General features: G+C 58.5%; 3 protein-coding genes across 5 annotated transcripts; 2 read left to right on the forward strand and 1 right to left on the reverse strand.

Moving 5' to 3' along the window:
- Positions 1–3,518: 3,518 nt before the first annotated feature.
- PCP2 (Purkinje cell protein 2) lies at positions 3,519–5,487 on the forward strand. Of its 2 annotated transcripts, none has more exons than XM_032883859.1 (4): positions 3,519–3,577; positions 4,115–4,229; positions 4,517–4,641; positions 5,300–5,487. In XM_032883859.1, exons 1-4 carry the CDS (start codon positions 3,527–3,529, stop codon positions 5,417–5,419), a joined length of 411 nt encoding a protein of 136 aa, XP_032739750.1. In that variant the 5' UTR covers positions 3,519–3,526; the 3' UTR covers positions 5,420–5,487. The 2 variants fall into 2 exon arrangements, with proteins under 2 accessions (XP_032739750.1, XP_032739752.1); XM_032883861.1 differs by lacking the exon at positions 3,519–3,577 and adding an exon at positions 3,961–4,035.
- Positions 5,479–7,032, reverse strand: LOC116883022 (protein PET100 homolog, mitochondrial). 2 transcript variants are annotated; one of them, XM_032883862.1, is made up of 4 exons: positions 6,940–7,032; positions 6,141–6,227; positions 5,942–5,974; positions 5,479–5,614 (listed from the first exon to the last, which is right to left on the reverse strand). In XM_032883862.1, exons 1-4 carry the CDS (start codon positions 6,964–6,966, stop codon positions 5,531–5,533), a joined length of 231 nt encoding a protein of 76 aa, XP_032739753.1. In that variant the 5' UTR covers positions 6,967–7,032; the 3' UTR covers positions 5,479–5,530. The 2 variants fall into 2 exon arrangements, with proteins under 2 accessions (XP_032739753.1, XP_032739754.1); XM_032883863.1 differs by lacking the exon at positions 6,940–7,032 and adding an exon at positions 6,588–6,700.
- A 243-nt stretch (positions 7,033–7,275) lies between these two features.
- Positions 7,276–19,783, forward strand: XAB2 (XPA binding protein 2). Its single transcript, XM_032883858.1, has 19 exons — positions 7,276–7,326; positions 12,263–12,411; positions 12,671–12,794; positions 12,974–13,171; positions 13,912–14,046; positions 14,129–14,293; positions 15,474–15,618; positions 15,948–16,099; positions 16,193–16,312; positions 16,504–16,635; positions 16,740–16,871; positions 16,973–17,086; positions 18,058–18,220; positions 18,303–18,493; positions 18,579–18,701; positions 18,785–18,956; positions 19,233–19,362; positions 19,468–19,577; positions 19,674–19,783. The coding sequence occupies exons 1-19, from the start codon at positions 7,276–7,278 to the stop codon at positions 19,733–19,735; spliced, it is 2,568 nt and encodes an 855-aa protein (XP_032739749.1). The 3' UTR covers positions 19,736–19,783.
- Positions 19,784–20,773: the final 990 nt, after the last annotated feature.

Raw genomic sequence — 20,773 nt, forward strand, 5'->3', positions numbered from 1 at the left:
GGAGGGTTGAAGCTAAACCGGCACCCACTGTGTGCCACAGACCTGTGCCAGATTCTCACTCCATCCCCGGAGAAGCCCTGACAGGGAGTGCGGTATAGACAATGAAACCGCGGCTCAGCGGGACCCTTGTCAAGGCCACACGATGAATAGGCCTGCTGGGATCTGAACGTGGACTCTGTCGGAGGGGAGCCGCTTGTCATAGCCTTGCCCTCACGGGCTGATAATCACATCTCTCTGCTGATGAACCCGTGGGCTCAGCGGCATGCTCAACCCCTTGCACACTTACACACACACTCAATTCACACTTGACTCTAAAGTTCATGGCCTGCTCCTGCTGTGCCCCAGCAAGTGGCCGCCACCTTGCCACACAGAGGGCACAGGCCAGCAGCACCCATCCACAAGAGGTCCCGTATCTCGGGTGTGATGCACGGGTGTGAATGCAGAGTCCAGAACCGGTTCCTTCATTTGGCCATGTTTGTTAAGAATTGGTCTGGATGGGGCACCTGCATGACTCCGTCGGTTAAGCAGTCTGCCTTTGGCTCAGGTTATAATCCCAGGGTCCTGGGTTGGAGCCCCATGTCAGGCTCTCTGCTTAGCAGGGAGTCTGCTGCTCCCTCTGCCCTTCCCCCTGTTCATGCTCTTTTGCTCTCAAATAAATAAATAAATCTTAAAGGGAAAAAAAAAGGTAATGAGTCTGGTGCTTGGCCCTTTGCCACTTACATGGGACGGGCAATTCACTAATTCAATTAGTGAATAAAAACTAGATCTGCCATGTGGCACTTAAGGTGAAGCGGAAGGGGGAGAGAAAATGGTCAGTTCTGCTCTAACGGAAATAGTGATGTGAGAGCACATGCCAGGTGGGGGGGCGGTTTATTGTGTGTGGTACCAGAGGGGGACACTCACAGGGTGACGTGTAGATTTAACCTGAACGACGTCAAGGAGCCATGCAGCGATGCAGGCAGAGAGAAGGGGATGTGGCTGGAGGAGCAGGGGGGAGTGAGGTGAGCTTGGAGGCCAGACCTCTGTGGGACAAGGGAGGACTGACCCAGCCCAATTTGCCTGGGACTGAGAAGTTTCCAGGGCACAGGACTTCCAGAGCTAAACTGAGAAAGTCTTGGGCAAACCAGGATTGCTGGCCACTCTAGGTAGGATTTGGGGTTTTCTTCCATGTTTTCCTACCTCCCTCCATTCCTTTCTTGTTTTTTCTTTCTTCTTCTTTTTTTTTTTTTAAGATTTTATTCATTTATTTGACAGAGAGAGAGCGGTCACAATGAGGCAGAGGAGCAGGCAGAGAGAGAAGGTGGGGAAGCAGGCTCCCTGCTGAGCAGAAAGCCCATTTACAGGGCTCAATCCCAGGCCCCTGGTATCATGATCTGAGCCAAAGGCAGAGGCTTTAACCCACTGAGACATCCAGGCGCCCATAAAAAAAAATTTTATTTATTTGACAGAGATCACAAGTAGGCAGAGAGGTCGGGGGTGGGGGAAGCAGGCTCCCTGCCTGAGACCATGACCTGAGCGGAAGGCAGAAGCTAAACCCACTGAGCCACCCAGGCGCCTCGTTTTTTCTTTCTTTCATAGCTTTGTTGAGATATAATTCACATAGCACACAGTCACTCTGAGAGTACAATTCAATGCCTTTTAGCATGTTCAGAGTTGTGCGTCCCAATTTTAGAACGTTCCATTACTCCGTGGCGTTTTCTCCTGAGGGCAATGGGAGCCAAGGGAGAGTTCTGAGCAGGGGAAGGAGGGCATCCCTGCGACTCCTGGAGGGGAAGGGTGGATTGCAGGGGCAAAGGGAGGAGCTGGGAGGCCGTGACACCCCCTCCAGCTTCTCAGTCTGTCCCCTGGGGGTGGAAGTCTAGAGGGTCTACCACCCCCCACTGTATTCTGTGAGGGTGACCAGGGTCTTCTGCAGTTAATGGCTGAATGGTATCCTGTCCATCCTCCCCCAAGACAGGTTGAAGGCCCAAGCTCGGTACCTGAGATTGTGACCTTATTTGGAAAAGAATCGTGGCATGAACCTCTAACAGAACGCGACTGGTTTCCATGTCTTGTGACAGCCATGTGGAGACAGGGACACAGAGGAATGTCACATGACGACAGAGCCAGAGGCTGAAATACTGCAGCGACCAGCCAAGGAGCACCGAGGGCTGCCTGCAACCCTGAGGAGCCAGGGAGAGGAAAGGAATGACCCTCCCCTACGGGTCTCAGGAGCATGGTACCGCCAACGCCCCAACTTCTGGCTCCAGCCTCCAGAACTGTGCGACAATCATCTGTTGCTCTAAGCCCCCCAGTTTGTGACTTTGTTAAGGCAGCAGTAAACTAGTACATCTGCGGAAGAGCAGGGCATCCTGTTGACATCGAGGACTCGGGGCTGCCGACAGGGTGCAGGCGGGGCCCCGGATGGGGAACTGTTGCCTGGGGAAGAGGACCGAGCTTCACGCTTAGGCAGGTGTGGTGACAGTGCGGCCCATTTACTCTGAGGAGAGGTTTTAACTGGTTTCTAGAAAGGCATCTTGGGTAGGGCATGGGGTGCCAGTGGGTTCCTCCCAGTGGCACCCTCTCCCAGGCCACTGAAAGGAGGCCATAGGTGCTTGGGGGAGGGGGCAGGGACTCTCCTCCTTGCCTGCCATCCCCAGGTACTGAGATGACAGGTCTCAGGAGAAAGCTCAACCTGGCATTGGTGGCAGGACAGGAAATCCCAGACCTTTTTGGGACACCTGGGTGGCTCAGCTGGTTAAGTGTCTGCCTTCAGCTCAAGTCATGATCCCAGGGTCCTGGGATTGAGCCCCACATTGGGCTCCCTGCTCAGTCTGCTTCTCCTTCTGCCCCTACTCCCCCTGCCCCCAGCTTATGCTCTCTCTTGCTCTCTAAAATAAATAAAACCTTTAAAAAGGCGGGGGGGGGGGGGCGCGGTGGGGAAATCCCAGACCTTCTGGTATTAGGGCCGGTGGTGGGCAACCAGACCCAGGGACTGGGAGGAGTGGCCGGGAGACTGAGAGGAGCTACTCAGCCTGGTGGTGCCTCAGTGGTCCTCAAGTCCACCTCCTTCCCCTACCACCTGCAGCTGGCAACAGCCCTACCAGCAGGGTGAGCCCATCTCACTCTGCTTCCCACTAGAGGGCTACAGACCCGGCCTGAGCTGCCCTGGTGGCCTGACCTCTCCCGGCTGGGCCAACCAGCCCCTGCGCCCCATCGTGGGGGGACACTACTCTGGCCTGCTACTGAGCCCCACTGAGAGTTCTTGGGGCCCAATGAGTCCTGCTGGACAAGGTCCCAAACCCAGGTCACCCTGTCTCCTACCCCCACAGCAGCACTGTGTCCTGCTGCAAAAAACAATTATCTGGATCATCTTTATGGGGCTTAAGCTTGGGTGGGAGCAGATGGGGCATGAGCTGGGGATTTGGGGCTGGGTATCCACTCCCCCCCTCCACATCCCAGTCTTTTAAAAAGCCTTCTCTGGCACAGGGCCGGGACAGAGGTTAGCAGAGAAGTGGACGGGACCCAGGGGAGGGGAGCGGGGACGATGATGGACCAGGAAGAGAAGGTGGACGGGACCTCGGCTCCCTGTGTCAAGGTAAGCAGATCCCACCCCACACATCCCTAACTCAAGGGCCTGTGAATGACAAGACTAATTGGTTTGTAGGGCACCTAATTAGCAAGCAAGTCTCCTGGGACCCCTGACCCAGTTGCTGCCCAAGGAAGTGCTGGTGGGCCTGGGGGTCCAAGGGCCTAGCCCAGCCCCAGGGCAGAGGTCAGGGCTCTTAGTGTTAACCCCTGGGAGGTGGGGGATGCTGGGATTCGGGAGCAGCCCTTGGTATGTTTCCCTGGGTCACATCCCAGCCCCCAGGCCACCCTGCAGTCAGGCCCCAATTTAGGACGTCAGGATGCTGGCACCGGTAGCCTCTCCCTGGAGGCAGCACCACGTGGAGTGGCCCCGCTGGCGGGACCCCTGGGGTGGGGGCCGGGATTGGGAAGGAGGCTCAGGTCTCATTCTGAGCGGCTCTGCAGAACAGCACATCGGCAGGGACCATGGTGAGCGCCGAGGAGGGGAGGGGAGGGGAGGGGTTCCCCCGCTGAGAGGCCAGCTAGACTGAGTGTGTCTGTCCCCCAGGCTGGCTCTCCAGACCAGGAAGGCTTCTTCAACCTGCTGAGCCACGTACAGGGCGACCGGATGGAGGAGCAGCGGTGCTTGCTGCAGGCAGGGCCGGGTCCGACTTCTGAGAGCCGTGAGCACGGGCACAGGGGCAGGGGGTAGGGTGGGACTGGTGTGATGTTTGGGGGCATGAACGGGGCAGGGCATAGGGATCCAGGGAGAGTGGCCATCTGGAGGGCCTGTGGGCAAGAGTCTGAGAAAGCAAGCTGCAAATGGGAACACTGGGCAAGGGATGGGAGGGAGAGGCCAGCGCGCTTCCTAGAGAATGAGTGGGGGCGGAGGAGCGGGTTGGGGGCTCCGGCTGTGTCCCCTGGAGTCAGCGTATACACATTCATCCCCGCACGCCTCTGCTTAACGCAGAGAGTGGCCCTGCACCCGAGATGGACAGTCTCATGGACATGCTGGCCAGCACCCAGGGCCGCCGTATGGATGACCAGCGTGTGACAGTCAGCAGCCTGCCTGGCTTCCAGCCCATAGGCCCCAAGGTAGGTGACATGCCGCTGGAGCTGAGCAGAGACCTGCTAGGCTGAGCGCTCTGACCCTGCCTCCCACCCCCAGCCAGGAGTAAATGGAGCCTTCCTCACTCTCATGTCTAGCCCCGATGTGCCCCTTAGGTGTAAGTGCCTAGTAAAAGTGCCACCCTGGGTCCATGCCAGGCACAGGATCCTGGCCAATTGGATACCCAACTTTGGGTGGGACGACAAAGGCCCAGACAGGGCCGAGAGGGGCCCAAGGTCGGGCCGGGGGCATGTGACTGTCAGAGCCGTGGCTGGAACTCACGGCCCCTGCCTGTCTCAGGGTTTCAGGGAAGAAAGAATGAGCAGACCCCCTTCCTGGGAAGACACCTCCGAGGAAGAGGGCATCTGAGTTTATACATGGGACCCACACCTCCATACACTAGTGTGTGTCTATGACACACATATGCACATGTATCCCGGGTTCTGATCAAGACCCCAAATACCGCCCTAAAGGTGGTAACTCAGGAGGTAACTAAAGGAGTAACTCATGTACGTAGAAGCCGGGGGATGGCAACCCGGTGAACGGCAGGAGGTGGCACACAGGCACTGTCTCCCAATGTCTGGGTCAGCTTCGGCTGGCACTGCCCGTGATCCCTCCCTCTGGCTGACCCCTCTTCATCCACAGGACGGAGTGCAGAAACGAGCCGGGACGCTCAGCCCCCAACCTCTCCTCACCCCTCAAGACCCGACTGCTCTCAGCTTCCGTCGGAACAGCAGCCCCCAACCCCAGACACAAGCCCCATGAAGGCCTGAGCCATCCTGGGCCCTGCTTGGCCCCTGAAAACAGACAATAAAACACTTCCACAAGAAACAAGAAACCGTGTATGTGTATTTTCTTGGATGGACGGGCTAGGATTCAGGACCTCTGCTGGGCAGCACGAAGGAGCTTCTCCTCCCGCTGCTTCCGTATCTTCTCTTTGAATTCTTCTAGCTCCTGGCGCTGGGGGGTGGAAAGGGGGGGTGGAATGGGAGAGGAGGAGGACACACACCTCAGGGGCCTGGACCCCCTTCCCTTCACCCCCTTACTCCCCCAGGCCACAGCCTCAGAGTTCAGCGTCTATGCTGGAAGCCCTGCACCAATTACAGCGAGGGTCCAAGTGGGATTAGCTTCACCTTTCAGGAAAAGGGCAAGAAAGAAACTATACACCCCTCTGCTCTCAGTTCTCTTTCCTCAGGACTGAGAGCAAAATCTTCATTCAAACCCATCACGGCCACAGGGATCCAGGCACCTCTGTCCCTTTAGGGGAAAGAAGAGTATGTTACTTACCTGGTCTTCCCTCTCAGGTGGCCACAGCTCCCTCTGTGGGGACAAAATAGCAGCTGGAAGCATGAGCCAGGAGCCTCCGGAGCCCCCCGCCCAGGGCAGGGTTGGCTGGTGGGAGGCAGACACTGGTCCCCACCAGGTTGGTGCCCCATTCTCTCCCCCAGCCCTGGCACGAACCCATGAATACTCTCCCTGTGCCCACCTTACGCTGTATGACATACTCTTCAAACCATTCGGCCTGATTGGCGATCCAGAACATAGCCACAGGGAAGGTGAGGTAGAGTGTCATCTGGAAGGGCAGGAGGTGAATGAACAGAGCCAGGGATTAAAGCTCTTCCACAACACGCACAGGTTGCTCAGAGACTGGAGGACCATCCTCCCACGGAGACCGGAGTGCGTCCTCAGGGTCCCTAAGAACCGCAGAACTCCCACCACGGGCACAGAAGCCTCACACCTTAGAGCCTAGACCTCTAGTAATAATAATTTAGGAGACCTCAAAGCCTCCTCCAAGTTTGGGTAAACGCCCCCTCAAAGACACACACACACACACACACACGTACGTACACACGCGAGCGCGGAAAGACCCCTGACTCAGAGTACAAAATCCCGTACTAAATCAAAGGCATCTTCGTGAGACCTCATTACCCACCCGTCCGTTAGATCCCTGGAGCATCTTCAGACCCTGGAATCCTCATTACCTGCAATCGATTCCCCTAAACACAGGGGTCTATCAGAAACGCACAACCACCCGGAGCCCATGAGCTTCCGCAGGGTCTGGAGCCTTCCTTCCTGGAGCCCTTTTCCCACATCACTCCTCTCGGACGCCCCGCCGCCCACCAGCCCCCCCCCCCTCCGCTGCGCTTCCAAACTTAAAGATCCCTCTCAAAACTCAGAAGCTCTCTCCCCACATTGCCCTCTTTCCTGGAGTCCCCTCCCCTCCAAAGCCTCCTCCTCAGTGCCCGGGGGAGTCCAACTGTCCACCCGCTGCAAAGCTCACTGACCCGAAACACCTCCAGCTTCACCCCCATCTCGCTTCTCCTAGGCTACAAAGCCGCTTCCGCCCAAAGTCAACCCTCCAGCAAAACTTCAGCTCATTGGGCCTTCGTTGCTTCCATTACTGAAGCTGATTGGTAGACGAGTTTCGTGATGACGTCATATTCGGGCGTCTCTACTCTGCTTCCGGTCGCCGGCGCCTTCTAAGCGAAAGTCAACAAACGCGGTCCGTGGGGTCGGTAAAGGTTCAACCAATAGGAAATAGGTCTGGCCCCGGGGAGCGGGCCGTCCGCAGGAGGCGTCATTATAACGCGACTCCTGCCCGTAGCTGGAGAGCCAGGAAGATGGTGGTGATGGCGCGTCTTTCCCGGTCCGAGCGGCCGGACCTCGTTTTCGTGAGTCCGCGGCGGGGCCGGGGGTGGCCCGTGTGAGAGCAGAGGGCTTGAATGCTTCAGAGGTTCGGGGTCTGGCGGCCGGGGGTGTCGGCCAAATTCTGTCCACGCGAGAGCAGGGCGTGCGGGCCGGGCTGCCAGGAGCCAAGTTCTGGTGCCGGAGTCCAGGTGGTCTGAGTGAAGAGCTGCTGTCGAAGTTCAGGGCCAGGGGACCCGGGCCTCCGGTGGAAATGGGAGCGCGCCGGGAGAGGGGTGGGTCGCAGAGCGAAATCTTATAGAGATCTTGGTGTCTGGAGTAGAGGATAGTGACCCAAAGCCAGGGCTCTGGTTTCTGTGGTAAAGTTTTGGTGTCCTGAGTAACGGCCTGGGTCTGGCCCTGAGCCTTGTAGTTTCTGGAATAAAGGATTGGTGTCTGGATTCCGAGATCTGGAGTCAGATGTGGAGCTGGTCAGGCGATGGCCAGTGGGATCCTTAAGAGTCCAAGACTTGGTATCTGGGGCACTGACACATGTCCTTTGACTGTGCTTCACAGTTATTGCAGGAGATCTTTGTTTTCTTTCTTCTTTCTCTCTCTCTCTTTTTCTTTTTTGCTTTTTGGAAGGCTTGCATTTTCTAACTTCTTGTCTCTGTGTCACGTTTTGGTAATTCTCACAGTATTTCAAACTTTTCCATTAGTTTCGTTTTGGGGAACCAGGAGCCACACCAAATAAAAGGGAAAGTTAATAAATGTAGGTGTTCTGACAGCTTCATGGGCTGTTGCCTGTCTCTGTCCCTACTCCCTGAGATGTGACAATATTGAAATTAGACCAGTTAATAACCTTACAGCAGCTTCTCAGTGTTCCAGTGAAGGGAAGAGTCACGTCTCTCACTTGAAGTCAGAAGCTAGAAATGATTAAGGTTGATGAGGAAGGCATGTTGGAAGCTGAGATAGGCTGAAAGCAGGGCCTCTTGCACCGACCGAACAGCCAAGTGGGGAATGCAAAGGAAAAGTTCTTGAAGAAAATTAGAAGTGCTGCTCCAGTAAACACATGAATGATAAAAAGGTGAAACAGCCTTATTGCTGTTACAGAGAAAGTTTTAGTGGTCTGGGTAGAAGATCAAACCAGGCACAACACCCCCTTAATCCAAAATCTGATTCAGAGCAAAGCCTAACTCTTTGGTTCTACAAAGGCTGAGGGAGGTGAGGGAGCTCCAGGAGACAAGTTTGAAGCTAACAGAGGTTGGTTCATGAGGTTTAAGGAAAGAAGCCATCTCCGTAACAGAAGTGCGAAGTGAAGCAGGGAATGCCAATGTAGGATCTGTAGCAAGTTAATCAGAAGATCTAGGGGAGGGGCGCCTGGGTGGCTCAGTGGGTTACGCCTCTGCCTTCAGCTCAGGTCGTGATCCCAGGGTCCTGGGATGGAGCCCCAAATCAGGCTGTCTGCTTCGCAGGGAGCCCACTTCCCCCTCTCTCTGACCCTCTCTCTGCCCGTCTCTCTGCCTACTTGTAATCTCTCTGTATCTGTCAAATAAATAAATAAAATCTTTTTTAAAAAAGGAATTAAAAAAAAAGAAGAAGAAGAAGATCTAGGGGCACCTGTGTGGCTCAGTTGGTTAAGCGTCTGCCTTAGGTTCAGCTCATGATCCCAGGGTCCTGGGATTGAGCCCCACATCAGGCTCCATGCTCAGTGAAGAGTCTGCTTCTCCCTCTCCCTCCCCCTGCTCTTGCTCTTTCTCTCTCTCTCTTTCTCTCACTGTCTCTCAAATAAATCAAATCTTTAAAAAAAAAAAAAAAAGAAGAAGATCTAGTTGAGGGGCGCCTGGGTGGCTCAGTTGGTTTAAGTGTCGGTCTTCAGCTCGGGTCATGATCCCTGGGTTCTGGGATCAAGCCCCGTGCCCAGCTTCCTGCTCCGCGGAGAGCCTCCTTCTCCTCCCTCTGCTGCTGCCCCTGCTTGTGTGCGAGTGCACATGTGTGTGCGTGCACGCACATGCTCTCTCGCAAATAAATAAAATCTTAAAAAAAAGAGTTAAGATAATTAATGAAGGTGAGTACGTGAAACAGACTTTTAAATTTATTATTATTATTATTTTCTCACAACCCTGAGATCAAGACCTGAGCTGACATCAGGAGTCAGGCGCCTAACCAACCGAGCCACCCAGGCACCCCAAACAGACTTTTAATATAAATGGAAAAGTCTCCTCTAGGAAGAAGATGCCATTTAGAACTTAAATAGCTAGAGAGGAGAAGAAGTCAGTGCCCGGCTTCAGCGCTTCAAAGGACAGGCAGACTCTGTCGTTAGAGGCTAATGCTGCTGCTGATTTTAAGCCGAAGCTGGTGCTTGTTTGCTGTTCTAAAAATCCTAGGGCCCTTAAGAATTAAGCTAAACCTACTCGGTGCTGTGTAATTGGAACAACAAAGCTTAGATGATGGCATATCTGTTTACAACACTGTTTACCAAATATTTTGAGCCCCAATGTTGAGAGCTACGGCCCAGAAAGTGAAGATTGCTTCCCAAAAATGACTGCTCACTAACAGTGTACCTGATCACCCAGGAACTCTGACAGGGCTGTGCGAGGTGAATGTTGTTTTCGTGCCTGCTAACGTAACATCTGTTCTGTAGTGCACGGACCGAAAGGGTAATTTCAGTTTTCAAGTCTTATTATTTAAGAAACATGTTTCATGGGAGTATTGCTGCCAGAGACGGCAATTACTCTGATAGATCTGGGAAAAGCAAATTGAAAACCTTCTGGAAAGGCTTCACCATTTGAAATGCCATTAGGAGCATTCTGATGCACGAGAAGAGGTCAAAGTATCAACCTGAACAGGATTTTGGAAGTAGTTGACTCCAGCCCTCACGATGACTCTTGTGGGGGTTCCAGCCTTCAGGGGAGGAAGCAACCGCAGATGTGGTGGAAACAGCAAGAGAACCAGAATTAGAAGTGGAGCCTGACAACAGGACTGCCTTGCTGCGGTATTATGTTAAAATTTGAATGGGGGAGGAGTGCGTTACTTCTTATGGAGGAGCAAAGAAGGGGGTTTCTTGAAATGGAATCTACCAGCAAAGATGCCATGAAGATTGTTGAAATGACAACAGAGTTTTTATTCTTTTTTTTTTATTTTTTAAAAAAAATTATTTGACGGGGAGAGAGATCACAAGTAGGCAGAAAGGCAGGCAGAGAGAGAGAGAAGCAGGCTCCCTGCTGAGCAGAGAGCCGGATCCCAGGACACGGAGATCACGACCTGAGCAGAAGGCAGAGGCCCCACCCACTGACCCACCCAGATGCCCCGACTACAGAGCTTTTAGCATGTGACAGAAACTCAGTTGACAAAGCAGCAGTTTGAGAGGACTGATTGCAGTTTGGAAGGAAGTCCTGCTGTGGGCAAAACGCTGTCAAGCTGAATCCCATACTGCAGAAAAGTCGTTCATGCAGGAACGATTCAACTGATGTGGTAAACCATTCTCTCTCTCTCTCTTTTTTTTTTTTTTTAAAGAAATTGCCACAGCCACCCCAGCCTTCAGCAGCCCCCACCCTGATCAGTCAGCAGCTGTCCCCACGGAGGCGAGACCCTCCACCAGCAAAAAGATCTCAACTCACTGAAAGCTCGGGTTAGCATTTTTTGAGCAAGAAAGTATTTTTTCACCAAGATGTGATTTTTTAGACATAATGCCATTGCACGCTTAATAGACTACAGCACAGCATGAGTATAACTTTTATGTGCACTAGGAAACCAGAAAATTCACTTGCCGCGTTGTGATACTCCCTGTGTTGTGGTTGTTTGGAGCTGAATCCGCAGCATCTGTGAGGTGTCCCTATTGAGGCCTGGCCTCTTCCCCAGGGTTTTGGTGTTCAGTGTTGGTGAGGCTTGGTGGCGGTCCGTACCTCTCTGGAGGTAAAGGTTTAGCTCCTGTCGAGCCTGGAAATAAAACCAATAGTTATGTTACCAGCAAAATGGGTTTACTTAAGAGTGGCAGAGAAATTTTATTTATTTTTTTACTTTATTTATTTTTTTACTTTATTTTTTAAAAAAGATTTTATTTATTTATTTGACAGACAGAGATCACAAGTAGGCAGAGAGGCAGGCCGAGAGAGAGGGGGACGCAGGCTCCCAGCTCAGCAGAGAGCCCGATGCGGGGCTCGATCCCAGGACTCTGGGATCATGACCTGAACCGAAGGCAGAGGCTTTAGTCCACGGAGCCACCCAGGCGCCCCTGGCAGAGGAATTTTAAACAAGGGTGTGCAGGCTCTGGTAAAACCAAAGGCAAGTCTGAAGAACAGAGAGGACTGTCACTTTATAGAGAAAAAGTCAGCTGAGAGGGGCTACTTTGAAGGAAAGTCTCTTAGAAGAAAGGGATATTCCGGGGGTGGTGATGGCTTCTCGTTGACTGAGTTCTGGCAGTTTCTGGGCTGTTGCCAGGCAAGGAGAAAATCTTCCTGTGGGGCTTCTGCAGTTGACAAAGAGATGGTAGGCGTGAGAGTTCCCCCTTCAGGGCTTCCCCATTCCACTCCAGGTGAGGTTTCCTTATTCGTAGTTCAACTTACCCAAGTTCTGGGGCAGAGTTGAGCTCCGCTCTGGCTAGTGGGAGCCCGAGATGTCAGAGGCCTGGTGTTCGGGAAGAGACACGTTGTTTGGAGTCACGGCTTGGTGTCCAGCTCCGAGCGAGGTCTGGCATTGGACCCAGGAGTTTAAGGAATCCGGTGATCTGGGCCAGGGAGTGGGTGGCTCGATCCGGAAGTCCAAAAGAGTGGTGTCTGGGGGACAGTCTTGAGCCTGACCTCGAACCCTAATTGAGGGGTCTGATGACCGGGTCAGATGGGGGCTGCTGGGATTCCGAGGAGTAAAACGCGGAGCTGAGCCCTAGGATCTGGGTGTCTGGTGACCTGGCTCCGATGAGCAGGGGGACCTAGGAGCAGGCTCTGAGGGCAGGTCTCTCTCCTCCCCATTCCCTGGCTCCCGCAGGAAGAAGAGGATCTCCCCTATGAGGAGGAGATCATGCGGAACCAATTCTCTGTCAAGTGCTGGCTCCGATACATTGAGTTCAAACAAGGTGCCCCGAAGCCCAGGCTCAACCAGCTGTATGAGCGGGCGCTAAAGCTGCTGCCGTGCAGGTGTGACCCGCCGCAGCCCCCACCCCCGCCCTGTCCTCCCGAACTGGCCCGGAGGTCCCCGGGGCTCTCGTTCTGGCACTAAGTAGCCATCCCCCCACGGGTCAGCACATCTCCCCTCCCCCACCCCGTTGCAGGGACTTGTCCTTCCTCAGGCCCCTTCTCCCAGCAGTTGCTTCGTGGGGGGGGCAGGGCGCAGGGGTGGAGCGGGTGGAGTCTGTAAGGCTGACCGGTCGTCGGCCGCCCCCGTCTGCTTCCCCAGCTACAAACTGTGGTACCGATACCTGAAGGCCCGCCGGGCGCAGGTGAAGCACCGCTGTGTCACTGACCCTGCCTACGAGGACGTCAACAACTGCCACGAGAGGGCCTTCGTGTTCATGCACAAGGTGGGGAGGGCGGAGGCCGGGCGGGGCGGGGGAACTGGGGGTGGGGGCCCTGGTCCCCGGCCATGGGCAGAGTGGGGGGATCGGAGTCCTGCCACCTTGGTAGACTTGCCCTTGAGCTCGACTTGGCCGTGGAGGAGGGAGTTCTGGGCTCACCGCGCGCCTCTGCCCCGCGCCGCCAGATGCCCCGTCTGTGGCTGGACTACTGCCAGTTCCTCATGGACCAGGGCCGCGTCACGCACACGCGCCGCACGTTTGACCGTGCCCTCCGGGCCCTGCCCATCACCCAGCACTCCCGAATCTGGCCCCTGTACCTGCGCTTCCTGCGCTCCCACCCGCTGCCCGAGACGGCCGTGCGGGGCTATCGGCGCTTCCTCAAGGTAGGCGGGAGGGGCACTGCCCCGCGTCAGGAGGCCCCCAGAACTGGTTCCCTGGTCGCTAGCCCCTGGCACGATGTCACGGGGCAGGAAGTGGGGAGAAGGCTTCCTGAGACAGATTTTGTCAGCAGTTTGTTTATTTTCCACACATTTGCTACTAACTGCTGTGTGTCCGGTATCGAGACACGTCCTGGGACAGGTGGCAGGGACAGTCTCTGCACGTGGAGGTGTTTGGTCCCACCGGGCAGACAGATGCCCCTGAGCTGACCACGTAAACCAGGAGAATGGCCACCACGGGAGGGCAGGGAATGCGAGATTAATGGCTATGGGAGTGTGTCTAGGTAGAAACCGGGTGCGGATGGTGTGTGGCTTTCTTAAACTTCTAGCGACTATCATATACCACGTAACTCTTAACACAGCGCCCTCTGGCCACGTAGGGCGGGTTGTGGTGAAAAGCAAGGCCTGGAGGGTGCAGCCTGTTCCGTTGCTGTTGAAGCCGGAGCAGTCGGGGCTGGCCTTGGACCAGTGGGGCCCAGCCTGATTCCATTCCAGACTTGGATTCAGTGTGGCTGAGGCCTCACTGGTGGGACCCAGGTTGGACAGGGGTGGCTGAGGCAGGGTTGGCAGGGCTGGCTCTTGACCGGGACAGTGGTGGCTGGCTGACCCGGAGCCGCCGATGGGGAGGGGGTGTCGTGGTGTGGCTCCTCGGCCCCCGACTGCTGATGGGGCCGGTCGCTGCGCAGCTCAGCCCCGAGAGCGCGGAGGAGTACATCGAGTACCTCAAGTCCAGCGACCGGCTGGACGAGGCCGCGCAGCGCCTGGCCACCGTGGTCAACGACGAGCGCTTCGTGTCCAAGGCCGGCAAGTCCAACTACCAGGTGGGCCTGTGGGGGGATGGGGGCAGGGCAGGAGGGCTTGCTCCTGTGGGGAACCCAGCTGAGACTTCTTCTGGCGCTGCAGCTGTGGCACGAGCTCTGTGACCTCATCTCCCAGAACCCGGACAAGGTGCAGTCGCTCAACGTGGACGCCATCATCCGCGGGGGCCTCACCCGCTTCACGGACCAGCTGGGCAAGCTCTGGTGCTCACTGGCTGACTACTACATCCGCAGCGGCCACTTTGAAAAGGTGAGCGGGCCCGGTGGCCGATGCGGGGAGGGGGTGGTCCCTCCAGCGCGTGGCATTCAGGGGATGCAGGCGGGCATGTGTGGGCGCAGCATGCAGGCACACCGTTTGTGCACACGGGGCACATCCTGCTGGCATGCACGCCTGCCTTGGGGTTGGCCAGACCTGAGTCCTTCCTGGCTGGGTGGCCTTGAACCCACCAAGCCTGGGCGTCCTTATTTGCAAAGTGAGAATGACAGTTGCTCCCTCACCTGTGAGGAGTCCGGTGCCACACAGGTGCCTGGCGTGAGGGTCACTCCCAAAGAGTTAGCCTTCCTTTCCGTGTCCCTGTCCGCTTGCTTGTCAGTGGGGTGGCACGCCCGGGGTGCAGGGGGTGCCTGGGCCTCTGACAAGTCCCTGGAGGGGCTGGCCAGGGTTGTTGGGGGCCTCGGGGAGGAAGGAGCAGAGGGGAGTAGAGCTGGAGCAGAGGGGAGGCTGGCGAAGGCAAGGAAAGGGAGAGCTCTGCGGGCCGAGATGGGGCTGGCTGGGCTGTGTGGAGGGGAGCCACCGGCCCATCGTGAGCGGGACAGAGGCAGGACCAGCTCTGCATTTTAGCCCCTGGCCGGCCATAGGCTGAGGCCCATGGCAGGAGACCAGCCAGGAGGCTCTGGGGCCAGTGGCCAGTGGCCAGGCGGCGGCCATGGGACGACCAGCCAGGGCTGGGTAGAGAGATGGGGCCCAAGCTGGGGGAGGGGGCAGGAGTGATGAGGAGAACATGAGCTTCAGAAGTGGGGCCGGGCTGGCACGAGGGGTGCTCCACAGCCACGGCGGGGCCCTTCATGGCTGAGCCGAGGCCAGGGTCCCTGCGGCATGGACCTTGGGGCACGGGGGTTGGTCACCTCACGAGTCTCACTGGGTATCGGGCACCTTACACACGTTTCCCTTGAGCGTCATTCACTTTGCACAAGAGAGCATCACCGTCAGTTTCCTGGGGAGGAGTGGGGGCCCCAGAGCACTCTGGTGGGGCGGGGGTCAGGGGACAGCTCATCATGGCTGTCCCGTCGCCACTCAGAGCCTGACAGAGCGGGGCGATCCCGGCTCGGGACCACTGCCAGGGCCGTGCTGTTGGCTTCCCTGTGTTCATGTGAGTGGGCACCTGTGCCTCCCCTGCCAGCACTTTCCTTCCACCCTCCCATGCCCGCAGGCCCGAGATGTGTATGAGGAGGCCATCCGGACCGTGATGACCGTGCGCGACTTCACGCAGGTGTTTGACAGCTATGCACAGTTCGAAGAGAGCATGATCGCAGCCAAGATGGAGACCGCCTCGGAACTGGGGCGGGAGGAGGACGGTGAGCTGCCGGCAGTCGTCCTGAGCTGGCAAGGAGGGGAGGCCTGGGCTGGCTGGCCCGAGGGCCCCGAGGGTCCTGAGCAGCAGGGGCAGGGGAGAGGTGTGTCTTAGGGCCGTCGGGGGCCGGCAGGGATTGGGGGAGGGAGGCCGGCCAGGTGGCCAGGGCACGTGGGACCTTGGCGAGTAACCGGGATGACGTATATGGCTCCGGCTGGGGTGGCCAGTGGGCTGAGTCCGCCAAGCCCAGGGCACGCGGTGGGGTCTGGGGAGCAGGGTGGCTGTGTGCCGAGGCCCTCACTCGTGCTCCCCGACCCGTGTCACGGAGCCCAGACGACGTGGACCTGGAGCTGCGGCTGGCCCGCTTCGAGCAGCTCATCGGCCGCCGTCCCCTGCTGCTCAACAGCGTCTTGCTGCGCCAGAACCCGCACCACGTGCACGAGTGGCACAAGCGCGTGGCCCTGCATCAGGGCCGCCCCCGGGAGGTGCGTGACGGTCCCTCACCTCGGCTGCACGACCCCCGCCCCCCCACCCACCGGGGGCCCGACTGTCTCACCTGACTCGATCTCTCCCACCAGATCATCAACACGTACACGGAGGCTGTGCAGACGGTGGACCCTTTCAAGGCGACGGGCAAGCCCCACACGCTGTGGGTCGCATTTGCCAAGTTTTACGAGGACAACGGGCAGCTGGACGATGTGAGTGCTGTGCCATTTGTACATTGTGTGTGTGTGTGTGTGTGTGTGTGTGTGTGTGTGTATGCGTCCTTGGCCAGAGGATGCAGGAGGCCTAGACACGGTCACGTTTGCACGAGTGTATCCATGTGCACCCTCGTTGTGGGGGGGGCGAGCGGGCAGGGTCTCAGCCTGCCCTCTCTGCACCCTGGCAGGCCCGCATCATCCTGGAGAAGGCCACCAAGGTGAGCTTCAAGCAGGTGGACGACCTGGCCAGCGTGTGGTGCGAGTGTGGCGAGCTGGAGCTCCGGCACGAGAACTACGACCAGGCCTTGCGGCTGCTGCGGGTAGACACAAGCCCGGGCTTGGGGTGGGCCGTGGAGTGTGTGGGGCCGCATGGCCGGACCCAGGACACTCCTAAGCCCCCGCATCCGCCGCTGGCTCCCTGCAGAAGGCCACCGCACTGCCCGCCCGCCGTGCCGAGTACTTCGACGGCTCGGAGCCCGTGCAGAACCGTGTGTACAAGTCGCTGAAGGTGTGGTCGATGCTCGCCGACCTAGAGGAGAGCCTGGGTACCTTCCAGGTGAGCTGTGTGGCCACGTGCCTGTTGCAGGGGGAAGAAGGGGGGACACGGGGCTGCGGACTCTGCCCCGGGACTTGCTCCAACCCGCCCTTGCCCCTCAGTCCACCAAGGCCGTATATGACCGCATCCTGGACTTGCGCATCGCCACGCCCCAGATCGTCATCAACTACGCCATGTTCCTGGAGGAGCACAAGTACTTCGAGGAGAGCTTCAAGGTGAGCAGGGCTGATCTGGGGGTCCCAGATGACAGCATGTTTGCTTCAGAGCCTCGAGCACTGTGTTGTGTTCTCTCGCTGTCCTAACGGGGTATCACAGACCAGGAAACTTAAACAACCGAGACGTGTCATCTTAGTCCCAGAGGCTGGAAATCTTGGATTGTGGTGTCGGCGGGGCTGGTTTCGCTTGAGGTCTCTGTCCTTGTCGCACAGGCAGCCATCTTCTCCCCGTGGCCTCCCATGGTCGTCGCTGTGTGTGTGTCTGTGCTTCTCCTCATAAGGACCCCAGTTCTTGGATTAGGGCCACTATAGTGACTTCATGCTCGTTTCCTTTTTAAACACCTCATCTCTAAGTACAGTTCCATTCTGAGGTCCTGGGGGTATGGCTTTGGCAGGATTTGGGGGGACCCTGTTCACCCCTTCAGAGGCCCCGAGTCCTGCTTCCGTGTTTACGGGGCAGGGGTTGGTGTGGGTGTGTGGGGGCTGTTCCCGCTCCACAGCCCAGGCCCAGGTTGTAGGTCTGCACATGTGCACTCAGGGACACCCCACCTGGCTGCGTGACAGGTTTGGGAGACCGGACACAGCTGGGGAGGTGGTACACAGTGCACGGGCCACCCCCAGCCTGAGTGACGCGGGCCCTGCCCCTTGGCCTGGGTGTGTGAGCCTCCGTGTGGGGCTCTGGGCTCCAGTGTCTGCAGAGCTGAGGCCCCCCCAAGCCCCCAGCTCCCCGGCCCATAATGGTACCTCCTGGTGACTTGGTGAGTCCTAGTCCTGCCTGGTTGTTGGGGACTTTGCAGTTTGTTGAGGGAGGCATACGGGCCTTTTCGACGGCATCGCGCTAGTCAGGAGGGGGCACTAGGGAAAGGCCACCTTGCTCAGCCCAAGGGAGATGGGGGGCAGGCTCCCGGCAGCCCAGGCGGCAGGCGCGCTCCCCCCTGCCTTCCGGCACATGACTTCCTCTCTTGGGGCAGGCGTACGAGCGTGGCATCTCGCTGTTCAAGTGGCCCAACGTGTCAGACATCTGGAGCACCTACCTGACCAAGTTCATTGCCCGCTATGGGGGCCGCAAGCTGGAGCGCGCGCGGGACCTCTTCGAACAGGCGCTGGATGGCTGCCCTCCCAAATATGCCAAGAGTAGGCGGGCAGAGCCGGGCAGGGCCGGGCAGGGCGCCCCAGGCTGGGCTCCAGCCTCTGACCCGCCGTCCTCCCGTCGCAGCGCTCTACCTGCTGTACGCGCAGCTGGAGGAGGAGTGGGGCCTGGCCCGGCACGCCATGGCCGTGTACGAGCGCGCCACCAGGGCCGTGGAGCCCGCCCAGCAGTACGACATGTTCAACATCTACATCAAGCGCGCAGCCGAGATCTACGGCGTCACCCACACCCGCGGCATCTACCAGAAGGCCATCGAGGTGCCCCATGGGGGTGGCTGGGGGCACTCGAGGCCGGCCCTGGGTGTGGGGACCCCGCTGATGCCCACCCCTGTGCGCCTGGCAGGTGCTGTCGGACGAGCACGCCCGGGAGATGTGCCTGCGCTTCGCGGACATGGAGTGCCGGCTTGGCGAGATCGACCGGGCGCGCGCCATCTACAGCTTCTGCTCCCAGATCTGTGACCCCCGGGTAGGGGGAGAGCCTGGTGGGTGGGCAGTGGGGCGCTGCAGCCAAGCCGGCCCGCTCACACACCTGCCGCCCACCCTCCCCAGACCACCGGGGCTTTCTGGCAGACGTGGAAGGACTTCGAGGTCCGGCACGGCAACGAGGACACCATCCGGGAGATGCTACGGATTCGCCGTAGCGTGCAGGCCACGTACAACACTCAGGTCAACTTCATGGCCTCGCAGATGCTCAAGGTGTCGGGCAGCGCCACGGGCACTGGTGAGCAGCCGCGGCTCCCCCTTTCCCTGGCCAGGCCCCATCAGCCCGGCCTCTGCCCCCTGTGCGTCCTGGACCTTCTGGGCTGGGAGCTCTGGGGGTCACCTCCGCCTTCCCCACCGGAGCCTGGGAACTCCCTGCGGGCTGCATCCTCAGACAGCTTGGGGCACCCAGCAGCACCCAGAGCGAGGTGGGCCCGTGGGCTGCGGTGGGGGCTGGTGTGGTTGTGGGGAGGGCAGGACCCCCCGAAGCTGTCTGACCACACGCTCCCGCTCCCAGTGTCTGACCTGGCCCCCGGGCAGAGCGGCATGGACGACATGAAGCTGCTGGAACAGCGGGCGGAGCAGCTGGCGGCTGAGGCCGAGCGGGACCAGCCCCCACGGGCCCAGAGCAAGATCCTGTTCGTGAGGTAAGGGTGGGGGGCCGGGGGGGTGAGCTGGCTCTTCTTCGAGAGGGGAGGGGCCGGGGAGGCCGAGCCACGTGGCCCCCCTCCCTGATTGCTCCCTGCCTCCAGGAGCGACGCCTCCCGGGAAGAGCTGGCCGAGCTGGCCCAGCAGGCCAACCCCGAGGAGATTGAGCTGGGCGAGGACGAGGACGACGACGAGATGGACCTGGAGCCCAATGGTAAGGGGCCTGCCAGGCGGGGCAGTTTGCGGGAGGCAGGGGCAGGACCGTCCCTCCTGGAGTGACTGTGTCCTCCCCGCCTCCCCCCTTCCCCAGAGGTGCGGCTGGAGCAGCAGAGTGTGCCAGCCGCCGTGTTCGGGAGCCTGAAGGAGGACTGACCCGCCCTGGCCCCCACCCCGCCTCCCCCAACATAGCCTGTGTTTGTACGTCGTGGTCTGAGCCTCTTTCCTGCTGCCCAGGTGCCCGTAGGGACCGCCTGCCCAGTGGTGCCCTGGCCCTGGGCCCAGTCCCCCATCCCCCCCCCCCCGATTGGCTGGTGTAGGGGGTGGGGCAGCTGGGCTCCAGGCCCGGGCCTACGCCCCACCCTCACCCTGCAGAGCCAGTTCTGGACTCCGCGGCCAGTCTCTGCCGCCCGAGGCCTCCTTGAGGGCTTTGCCCCCGACGGCCCAAGTCTTGCCAGCCCGTGCCCGCACTGGCAGGTGGATACACTCAGCCTCCCCTCTCTAGACTGTTTCTTCCTGAGCCAGGGCGCCGACGACCTCTCAGGAGAAGGCAGGTCGATGAGCTTAGCAAGGTACTTCCCATCCTGGACAGCAGCCAGGAGCAGTCCTCAGCCCTGGGCCAGGGCCGGGAGCCAGGGCGTGGTCCTTAGGCCTAAGCTCTGGGAAGCCATTAGTGGGCTCTAAACTAATAAGGGATTTTAAGCATTGAGGGATGTAATCAGATTTGTGCCCTAAACGGGCCATGCAGGCTGAGGGATTGGCTTATTGGGGGGAGGGCACTGAGGCGGGGTGGGGAGGCCCAGGTCATTGGCCTGGACTCGGGGATGGTCATGGGGATGGAGAGAAGCAACTGAGACTGAAGAGGCCGTTAGGCATGGGGGGCAGGGAGAAGGGGCAGGGGGGAAGCTGGTCCTGTGCCTGAGCCACAGGGAGACCAGGAGCTCAGGCCAGCTGGAGCTCACAGCGTAGGGCCTATATCTGAGAGGTCCATGGCCAGGCCAAGGACAGACCCAGACCCTTCAATGTGGGAGAGAAACATGGGAATCCTTTCTAGTGGTGATAACTGAGCCCAGAAATGGAGGCAGGTGGCGGTTGGAGAAAAGGTCAAGCTTAGCCGCTGGCCGCAGACCAAATGCCAGGAGAGGCCAGTAACCTCCACACTGAGAAGAGTGGAGTGGCAGGTGGGGAGGCCAC

Source organism: Lontra canadensis, unplaced genomic scaffold, assembly GCF_010015895.1.
Source record: "Lontra canadensis isolate GAN:19392208 unplaced genomic scaffold, GSC_riverotter_1.0 scaffold88, whole genome shotgun sequence".
In the NCBI taxonomy this organism is placed as follows: Eukaryota; Metazoa; Chordata; class Mammalia; order Carnivora; family Mustelidae; genus Lontra; species Lontra canadensis.

Excerpts from the sequence above, each read along its gene's own strand:
- PCP2 (XM_032883859.1), top strand. The coding sequence starts at position 3,527 with ATGATGGACCAGGAAGAGAAGGTGGACGGGACCTCGGCTCCCTGTGTC. Across the intron at positions 3,578-4,114 it reads CCTCGGCTCCCTGTGTCAAG|GCTGGCTCTCCAGACCAGGA; the intron begins GTAAGCAGATCC and ends TCTGTCCCCCAG. Across the intron at positions 4,642-5,299 it reads TCCAGCCCATAGGCCCCAAG|GACGGAGTGCAGAAACGAGC; the intron begins GTAGGTGACATG and ends CTTCATCCACAG.
- LOC116883022 (XM_032883862.1), bottom strand. The coding sequence starts at position 6,966 with ATGGGGGTGAAGCTGGAGGTGTTTCGG. Across the intron at positions 5,975-6,140 it reads AGTATGTCATACAGCGTAAG|AGGGAGCTGTGGCCACCTGA; the intron begins GTGGGCACAGGG and ends TTGTCCCCACAG. Across the intron at positions 5,615-5,941 it reads CACCTGAGAGGGAAGACCAG|CGCCAGGAGCTAGAAGAATT; the intron begins GTAAGTAACATA and ends TCCACCCCCCAG.
- XAB2 (XM_032883858.1), top strand. The coding sequence starts at position 7,276 with ATGGTGGTGATGGCGCGTCTTTCCCGGTCCGAGCGGCCGGACCTCGTT. Across the intron at positions 17,087-18,057 it reads ACTTCGAGGAGAGCTTCAAG|GCGTACGAGCGTGGCATCTC; the intron begins GTGAGCAGGGCT and ends CTCTTGGGGCAG. Across the intron at positions 19,578-19,673 it reads GATGGACCTGGAGCCCAATG|AGGTGCGGCTGGAGCAGCAG; the intron begins GTAAGGGGCCTG and ends CCCCTTCCCCAG.